Consider the following 10,404-nt stretch of genomic DNA (forward strand, 5'->3'; position numbering starts at 1 on the left):
TCGCAGCCTCCGGTGTAAACCCGGAAGTAACGAGTGTGGGGGCCAAGACCATGTAGGAGACTTCCAGTGTATTGTTACGACACAATACCCAGGAAGCGCAATCAAGTCGCTCAAGCATGACGTTTCTGACTTAGAGGAACTATAACAAAGCGCAGTGTTTTTCCCCAGAGTTTTGGGTTGGTAGACATGCCAGATACCCACATTAACCTGTAGAAGCACTAACAAAGTGGAATTTGCATGCTATGTCCCCTTTAAATGAGGTATGTATATTATGGGCTATGAAAGACCACTTGACCACAGACTGCACTCTCATAAAAAAGGATGTCAACAGTTTTCAGATTAATCTTCAGTGAGGTCCAAAAAGCCAGAGAAGTCACTGCGAGAGTCTGGTGTAAAACATGTTGTTGCAAAAACCTCCACTAACAACTTGTTTAAACAAATAATTAAGAGTTTTATATATATATAAATAAATAAATAAGAGAATACATAGCCAGAAGCCCAGCCCATGAGCACAAGCAAGTGTGCACTTTATTTGAGGGATTTAAAAGAGAAAACACCAGATCATACTCTGCAGTATTTAGAGGGAAAAGTTGCTGCCTCAGGGGAGAAACTGGGGGGTTAGGGGGTATGGGGTAAATAGGTAAGAAGTCAGATATTTGGGGACATTGCAGAAAAGGCACTTTTACACATTCAGCAACCACAGTGACGGACTCACTTTCAATAATTAAAACAATTATTAACAGTGAAAAAAAGTGGTCCTCTAACCCACCATCAACTTGTAAACAGGCTGGTTTCTCTGTACAACACCAACCAGGCGTTAGGTTGAGTATGAGGTTGAGGATCTCACAGACACATGAATCTGAAAAGCTCCTACAGCGCCACTCTGTGGCTCATATGGGAGCTTTCTTTGGAGTACCGTCGAGGAGCCACAAGGTGGAGCCAACATAAATGAGACATCAGTGTTGAGTGAGTAGAAAACAATCCTTAAATTCAGTTTCATTAATGGAGACACAGTGCAATCGTTCTATAATAAAGATAAAGAGCTTTTAGACAAAGACTCAGACCAGTGAATAGTAACTTAACTTAGGGTTACAGCTGTTTTAGCCTTAATCCTGTTACTATGCTGTGTTGACCACTGGTGAGAGGATAGAGTTATATTTACTCACATTACTGTAACAAAGTAGTTTTAGTGAACATGTACTTTTCAGAGCAATTTTAATGGTCAGTATTTTAGGCTCTTAGGCCCATTTGCTATTTTTGCCTTGTATATTTTAAAGTCCTTATCAATAAAAACAAGTAAGATGATGGAATTATTCAAATTTTGAGAATGCAACAAATGAAAAGAGCCACATTAAATTGGCTGCTGCTGATTCGATGTACCACCTGGCGACCGCGTCCAGTAAAGCGAATCAAACACACACACACACACACACACCTGGAAGGTGCTTGCCGGGTCGCTCTAAACAGTAAATGCTAAAAAAAACAAAACAGTGGTCCCTTGGGCTGGAAGTAGAGCTTATGGACGACATCACGGTGCACAGGTTGCACAGAGCGCAATTGAGACGGGTGCGTGCAACAGATGACTAATGGTTGTCAGTCACTGTACATGAGAGCATCAACTACTGCGTTACCAAGCAACCGTAACCTGAACTATCTGAGCACATTTTTCTATTTACTTTAATCAAATAACAGTTCTTTTAAATCAGTGTAATTTTCCAGTACCCTTTAAGTTGCTACACATCGAGGAGTAAGTCAAAGAACATCTGGGGAAGCAAAGGCATATACTGTTTGCACCACATCCTGGCTTTAAAGAAACTGGCAGGTAGGAAAAGGTTGGAATTTTGGACTACTGCCATTCATGACCCTCAGAGTTAATATGTCTAAAAACAAATAAATAAATTTATAAAATAACCTTCAGTTCTAGGCTCAACACTACTGCACACGTGACATTGAAAACGTCTTTTCCATTTTGGCTGTACTGTGCAATTCCAGTGGAAGATTCAAACTCCACAAGCAAACAGTTACAAATCTGATCCCACGGTTTCGTTTTTTACACAACTAACTCTGCTCGAAAGACCAGAGAAGTCACGTCTTACATTCACTAAGCGGATTGTGCGCAGCCCCTCATCTCTTTGTCTGCTCATGTTCTTCCATATCAGTTCTGTTTTGAATATCATGTGCAGGTGTGACTGAGTGGCTGACGGTAAATCGTTTGCTCGTCAAACATTATATAAATTATTTCAAGTACAATGTTGCCATGGGATAAAGGCAGCCCCCGTCCAAAGGCAACTGAGCCTGGGTTTCTCTGTAGCTACACCCAGATTCAGTCTTAAGGAAGGGTGAGGACTGTGCCATGCCTTTTGTTTTGTTTTTTGGTCAGTAAAACATTGACACATTTATCATCTGAAACACTCACATGACATTTAAACCAAGAAAAATTTACAAATATAGAGTGATTTCGGGGTGCAGCCCAACAATGCCACAAGGTCATTAGCAGCTTCTGACTTCTCTGTAAAACGTCAGAAAAAACATGGCCTGAAGGGACTGCACAGAGAAGAAGGATAAGCAGGTTTTAGATCACTCCGCCCCAATTGTGCCTTCAAATTTTCAAAAACAGACAGGATGTGTGCTGTACGGGAAACAGAGCTGATGCGACACTAAATGGCTCTTAACCCAACGCAGTTAGGGGACACTGGAAATGACATTTAAAGAGAAAGCAGCAGAGGACGACAAGCTCTGATTGCTTCTGCAGCTAAACTGCAATGAGAGTCAATTTTTAAACTGAGGGATACTGGAAATGTTTCCATTACTGGCATGTATGCACATGGTCCTGTTGGAAATCAACAATAAATATAGTTTTAATATAAATTGTCAATTATACCAGTCAGTGTAAGGACACTAAATAACTTCACCCTGCAAAAAGTACGAGTACGCCAGAGCTAAGATAAATAAAAGTTGGCAGCACTGCTCAAATCTGAATGTACCATTTCTCTAACACTGCTCAGTTGAATATTTTGACAACCGAAATACTTCTGTTGTCTCTTCAAGGATGTGTACACGTCTAACAGGTGGGAAAAGGGCATGTTTTCGTGTTGTAGAGGTTGTGGTGATGTGGCTGTGCGTGCAAGGAGGAAGGGGTGAGAGGAGGAGGAGGGAGGAGGAGGAGGAAGGAGGGAAGAAGACGAACACAGGTTTATCTGTAATACACCTAAGGCCTGCTGGGAGATCAGAGGAGGGGGTCAGTATTTCAGCTTCTTGGGCACCTCCCAGGAAAAGACGTCCCGACCAAAGTGGCCATAGGCTGCAGTGCCCTGGTAGATGGGCTTCTTCAGGTCAAGCTCCCTGCGACAGAACAAAATAAATACATTGTATAAAAACTGTGGATATTTGTAAAGTGTGTACAGCGGGAACTTTAATTGCGACATCAAAAACAACAACTCAGAAATAAGACACCACACCATACCTCACGATAACCCCTGGACGGAGGTCAAAGTTTTTATTCACGATGTCCAGCAGGTCCCTCTCACTCTTCTGGGACGTCCCATAATGGAAGATGGAGACAGAGAGGGGATGGGCAATTCCAATTGCATAGGAGACCTGAAACAGATGACAATAATGCAAACAAAAATAAATGTATCTGAAACAAGAGAGAGGATGGAGAGACTGGAAAGCATTTAGTATATACTGTGTTTTTTAATATTGACAATAAGTACTGAATTGTGAAAAAGGAATGTAAAAAGGGTCATGGATAAATCCGCCTAGTCAATATATAGATATACGAATTTAGCACTAGACGTTACTGTGAACTCACCTGGACCAGCACACGCTTGCAGAGCCCAGCTTTTACCAGAGATTTGGCCACCCAGCGGGCAGCATAGGCAGCGGAGCGGTCTACCTTTGTGTAGTCTTTCCCAGAGAAAGCTCCGCCTCCGTGAGCTCCCCAGCCCCCGTAGGTATCGACAATGATCTTACGACCAGTCAGACCAGCATCACCCTATTGGGAAGGAACAGGCACATTATACATACAGGGGAACCTTTGAAAGAAGCCTCTTACAGGAGCTACTTTTTACCTCTACTTTCTCAATTAAGTTAAAAAATATCATCAGATGTGGAATCAGGCCATTACAATATTTTTCCAAATTCCTTTAATGTGTCTGTTGAGTACAAAATTGCAGTAATTGTTTTTGGTGTGGCTGAATTAGCCAAATAAAAGATTTTAAAGAAGTCTCACCTGAGGTCCCCCAATGACGAAGCGGCCGCTGGGCTGCAGGTGGTATATGGTGTTATCGTCGAGGTACCCACTGGGAATCACGTCTTTCACCACCTGCTCCTTCAGACAATGGCGCATCTGGTCCAAACCTATGCCCTCGTCGTGCTGCACAGACACCACAACGGTGTGGACACGCAGCGGCACCATGGCACCTCGGTCCTGTCTGTACTGAACGGTCACCTGATGGAGACAAAACATGATCAAATAAATATCTAATATATATAATTAAATTGAATTGTTAACTGTCTGATCGGAAGTCATGGCAAAATGTATCTATGTGCAATCTTTAAAATGCATGTATGGAGAGAAACATTAAAACAAAGTATTACATAAGACAAAAATAAGATGTTCTTAGTGTTTGACTTTCAAAGCAATGCAGCTGGACCTTGGGGAAGTTGAGGTAATGTTTCCTTGTCTAACCTGAGTTTTGGAATCAGGTCGGAGCCACGGCAGCGTTCCATTTCGGCGCAATTCAGCCATCTTGGCATTGAGCTTGTGGGCCAGGACGATAGTGAGGGGCATACACTCCTCAGTTTCATCAGTAGCATATCCAAACATCAGACCCTGTCAGAGGTGTAGCCACAAATCCCAGCATGAGAACAGGAAGACAAGACCACAAACTTTACATCACCACCACATCTGTGGATCCAGTTACCAGTTGTCTGTGGATCAAACCCAAAACATAAATGTAAGAACAGTCTGACCTGGTCACCGGCTCCTACGTCCTCTTCATTTCGGTCCAGGTGAACACCCTGAGCGATGTCCGGGGACTGCTGCTCCAGAGCCACCAGCACATTGCAGGTCTTATAGTCGAAGCCTGTAAAACAAAACGTTTCACAACTTTTTTACCATATCAGTCCTGACCACTGAGCTTCCTTTAAATGGGGTTGGATGATGTGGGAAGGGCAGGGTGTGGATCACAGTGAAGACAGTATGCACCTTAATGTAGAAAACACTCCCCTTTATGACTTAATTTGTCTCATGACTTGTGAACAAACTGTACTGAACAGGTGTGGCTGGTTTAGTCAAATGTATGTTAACGTCATGTAGAGGGATGGGTACTAAACCAGGTAGTAAACAGCCCTGTAGCTAAATTATTGATTGACTCAAAGTAATGTAAAGGATGCGTTAATAAATATATTCTGAAATGGTCAGAGCAACATACAGCAATTAACAGTTTCTGTGGCAGAATGCAGACAAACTACTGCACAATGAAAAACCTGTCAAAGAAAAATTCCTGCATTTATGGTTTTTTTTTTTTTTAATGTTGGTCTTTATTCTCTTGGAAAAAAATAAATAAAAACAACTGAAACGTGAAATACTTGCTCAATGAGCAGAATCAGTAATAGAAGTGTTAAAATCCTGATGACACCCATCCCTTAGAAATGTGGCGTCAGCCAAGGCGGCTTCATTAAACCAGTTTAAGCTGATGGGTAAGACACTGCAAATCTGCAGGAGAGGACATCACCTGGGAAAAAACACAAAGCTTTTGAACATGGAGCCGAACTGAGTTAATCTCAACCTGATCTGAACTCACAACCAGCAACTTTCATCACTGTACCTTTGGAGGAGTCATCGTAGCCAATGTCCTTGATTGTCTGTCTGACAATCTTCTGATAATCGACGGTGGCTCTGGAGGTGATCTCCCCGGCAAGCAGTATCATCCCCGTCTTAGCAACAGTCTCTGAGGACACAATGACGTGTAGTGTGAGGGGTGAGAGGGGGAGATGGCCTTTTGTCCAGATGATTCAAGTACGTGTTGTAAGCCGTCAGTGGTTGCATTATGTCAAACACGGCATAAAACAGCTCAACATTGGTGGAGACGTGACGATGTTCCATTTGAAACATCTTTGCATTGAAGTGATATAGATTGGATGCAGCTGACCTGGCCCTTCAACGCTCGTCTTCCCCACTCTCTCTCCCCCTTTCATACTTTACAGTGTAATCAATAAAGGCTTAATGCCAAGAAATTGCTAAGAAAAGGACAGATCAACACTTATAACTGGTTAGACTGGATAGATAACCCCATTCTGAGGATACTAAGTTGCTCAACTTCCTGCACACACCCCCCATTTCACATGTATGCGGAGGTTAAGATAAAGCTCTACCCGAGATGCAGTATCTAATATGCATGCAATTATGGCAACCTCACCTTGATTTTGCAAAAGGCTTCATCTTTCATATGCACATTTCAACAACAACTACTTGGTAATCGACAGACTAACCACATGCTACTTTGGCATCGGGGTCTTGTGAGAGGTGGGCATCCAACACAGCATCACTGATCTGGTCACAAATCTTATCTGTGGAGTTAACATGAGAGAATGTTTCAGAAACCTTGAAAACACATTTCAAATCATTTGTATGTTTCAAGGTATCGTTAAATCTACACAGTAGTAGAGCACAAGTTCACCCCGATCAAAAGGAATTTATGCAAAACAGGTTTGCATACTTTGAAAATGAGATGTAAGTTGGTTAAAATGAAAACAGTTTTACTACATCAACACAAATCCTGATTATAATGTCCTGGTTATAAATGATCTAAAGCTAAAACCACAGTTACCATTGTTATACTGAACGTGCGCTTTTATTTTAAGTTCTGACCAATAACTGTCAGAACTGGTTTAAAAATTGTGCCAATGAATTCAACCTAAAGGGAAAATAAGGGCAGAAAAATGACAGACAGTAGCATGTATCAGGTGTCACAAAGAAGGCGATGTGGTGTGAAAAATGGTGAATATGAACTCAACAATCTTTATAGAACCTGTCTGTGAACTGGAAACAACACCAAAAAAAAGTATCTTTCTTCAGCCTTTGCTTTGGTCTCAGGGACATTGATGTACACGTAGTGATAATCTCAAACTCAATGAATATTTCTGATAACTTCTAACATCTCCAGGTTTTACGGCCTCACAACTTGAAAACGTTACTACCTCGCTCATCCCGTAGGGACTGGGGACGTGATCCAACACTGACCTGTTTGGCCGAATTCTAATAACGGCTCGAGCCCGTCACACAAGTTCCAAATGTTTTACCTGCCTCACAAAATAGGACCTTTAAAGAGCGTTACTACTAGCGGTCTCTGCAGGTGCTTCTACTGTCCTGAACCCGTAAAGTGTGTGGTTGTGACGACTTTACACCCACAGCTGAGCAGCAGCCCCTGCAGATCCTATATTTAGGTAGAAGTAATCCTATTATCCGTTTCATTAGAGCTGCCCCCACTGCAATCTGAAAACTGCAGTGCACTCTATGACAACCGGCTGAATAGATTCTCAATTAATATTTAAAGTTACAAACACCAAAATAAAACTAACACAGTCTAATGCAACAGCCCTGCAATAAGTCTGACCTTCATGGGGGGGGTTATAGGGGTTACACTGTTTAGTTTTAGTTTAGAAAGCTCTTAATGGTCAGTGTTGGGGATGGAAGGTGTTTCAACATATAGTTTATTACCCTCGCTGTTAAACTGCAGCCTTCAAAATACAGATAAACTAAACAGCTGCTGCTTAGATGAACAGTGAAAGCTTTGGGAAAGCATGATTCATTGCAGGGCTCTTGTATTAGACTGCATTAGAATTGCCCTCCAGGGACAAATAAAGTTGTTTTGAATTATGGACTATCAACTGAGAGTTTATTAGAGATGATTAGACATCAATATCTTCATCACTTCACTTTCTAATGACTTCAGTGTATTTTTTATGCCTTTTTACTATAATGTGTCTTGTCCTGCTTGTTTTTATTCTGTTTAATTTAATTAACATTTCTATTTACTTATTCTTTTCTTTATGTTTTTATATTAAATATCTTCATACTTTAAATATTTTTAACTCATATGTATAGTCATGTCATGTATTTGCTGTGCAGCTTTGTGTTTTAGTCTACGCTTGTCATATGAAATGTGACATAAATAAACTTGATTTGACCGATTATTCACTTATAAACCCCTTTCTGCTTTTAATGTGTGATCATGATGTGATTTTATGTTTTCTTATAACTATGCTCCTCTGTTTAGACCCGTTTAAAACAGTCCCAGCCGAGGACCATGGGTGACGCAGTCTTTTCGGTCAGGGCTCTCACAGAAGAAACCTCTCAGGAACAATTACTTATCCTCTCTCAAATCTCTCAGAGAAAATTTGATAAGTGAGCTCTCTCCTAGTTCTGACCGTAACATCTGTTTTTCATTTAATAATGTATTACTTCATTATGTTTTTACACTTTACTCCTCAGTAACTTTTCTTATTTCTGTGTCTGTGCTGTAATGTTGTGTAATCTTCAAATTTATTTTTCTGATTGTATTTTAACTGTTTCCTTTTGTTTTCTTTTTAACTGTTTCCTATAGTTTGTATTTTAACTTTTTCCTATTGTTTGCCTTCAAATTAATTTTTTTAACTTGCAAAACACAAGGTGGTATTTAATCTAAATGTATTAATATTATCATTATCATCATTACAGTGCCTTTGCGCATTGTTAAAATTGCTAAATAAATAACATATTGGCATTTATTGTTAAAACATATGCTACACTTTAATGATGACCCTGGGAAGTCTACAAAATTCAACATTAACACAATCAAATATTTAAAAGGAGGCTTGCCAAGAGAATTTGATCATGTTTCTAACTGAAAAGACAAATGTCTGATTTAAAGTTAGGGAATCAAAGTCTTATATTAGCCATGTTTGTGGCTCTTCTGGTTCCCGATGTGTAAACATGCTGTAAATCCATGTCGCTAGCTTACTTGTGGAGCCACATGACCGGCGGGCGCTAACGGGAGGTTAGCTTCGACAGCTAGCCGCCGTGTCGTTAACTCTGTAAATAAACTAAACACCGGAGTTTCCCTCGGTGTGTTGCCGCCCCGTGCTCCCCCGGGACGCGGAGCCTCGGTTGTGTTACTTCACGCGGTGTGTGGCGGCTGAACGAAGTGTGTTAACGGGGCTGAACGGAGGATGAACAGGCTCCCCGGCTGACTGACAACAACGCGCTAACAGCAACACGCCGCACGACCTTGTTTGAAGCTAGCAGGATGCTACCAGGCTAATTTACAGCGCGGAGTCAGGCAACTCACCGGGGTGTCCTTCTCCCACCGACTCGGAGGTGAAGAGGAAGCAGTCTTCATCAATGAACGAGTCGCTGTTGAAGCCGTTCAGGTTGTCGTTCATTTTAGTGGGTGAACACACTGTCAGCTAACCAGCTAGCAGCTCTCTCTCACACACACACACAAACACTGTCACACACAAACACACACTCAGCTCAGGTTGTACAAATCTCCTCCTCTCACACAAACACACACTGATCAGCTTCAGCTCCCTGCATGGAATATAAAGCACTGAACTCCTCTTCCTCTTCTTCAGCTTCTTCTGGGACTTTATGGAGCCTTCAAGTCATCTCTACGCAGCCAATGTTGATGTTGAGCTGAGACCACGTGGTGCGAGAGGGCGTGAGTGTGTGTGGAGAGAAGCCGTGCACGAGGGGAAGGAGGAGAAAGTGTCAAGTCCAAATATTGACAATAAAGTTTAACAATATCAAATGTTTTCTTTACATTTAGCATTTGACAATTAAGCCAAAGCCAATCTAATTTTTTTCTTTTAAATGTTGTATTTTGAAAATAAAATATGTATTTTAATTTTACATTTCAACAAGAAAAATTCAAAATGCTGAGATTAAAAGTCAGTAAATTAAAGAGTTAAAAAAAAATCGCATTTCGAGAATTCATTCAAAACGTTCAGAATAAAGTCAAACTATATTGGATATTTTTTGTTACTTTTTAAATTTCAAGCGTAAAGTCGAAATGTTGACGATAGAGTCAAACTAAATCCTTTTTAAAATATGTGGTTTATCAATTGCAATTTCAAGATGTAAGTCAAACTTTTAAGAATGCATTAAAAAACTATAGAGCATATAACTTCCTCAACAAAAATTTACTGATTAACTGATGTTCTTCGGAATCTGTGAAACATTTTTTCTCTCTTAATTCAAAAACACAGTGTCAATATTATGACTTTGAAGGGATTTTGCTGAAAACTGCATCAGTTCAGAAGGAAAAACCTCCCAAGCTTGAAAGAGGTGGTTGCATTGGTGCTAAATTAAATAGTTGGTTTATTAAAGGAGATTTATTGACCTTAAAAAGTGATCGAATC

The 10,404-nt window shown here is 40.7% G+C and overlaps 1 protein-coding gene across 1 annotated transcript; it reads right to left on the reverse strand.

Annotated features, from left to right (window-relative positions):
• Positions 1-497: 497 nt before the first annotated feature.
• On the reverse strand, positions 498-9,716 carry mat2aa (methionine adenosyltransferase II, alpha a). Its single transcript, XM_035141472.2, has 9 exons — positions 9,333-9,716; positions 6,496-6,573; positions 5,832-5,954; positions 4,975-5,087; positions 4,691-4,834; positions 4,232-4,450; positions 3,812-3,994; positions 3,464-3,597; positions 498-3,342 (listed from the first exon to the last, which is right to left on the reverse strand). The coding sequence occupies exons 1-9, from the start codon at positions 9,424-9,426 to the stop codon at positions 3,240-3,242; spliced, it is 1,191 nt and encodes a 396-aa protein (XP_034997363.1). The 5' UTR covers positions 9,427-9,716; the 3' UTR covers positions 498-3,239.
• Between the last annotated feature and the right edge of the window lie 688 nt (positions 9,717-10,404).

The sequence above is a fragment of the Hippoglossus stenolepis genome, chromosome 18 (genome assembly GCF_022539355.2).
Source record: "Hippoglossus stenolepis isolate QCI-W04-F060 chromosome 18, HSTE1.2, whole genome shotgun sequence".
Classification (NCBI taxonomy): Eukaryota; Metazoa; Chordata; class Actinopteri; order Pleuronectiformes; family Pleuronectidae; genus Hippoglossus; species Hippoglossus stenolepis.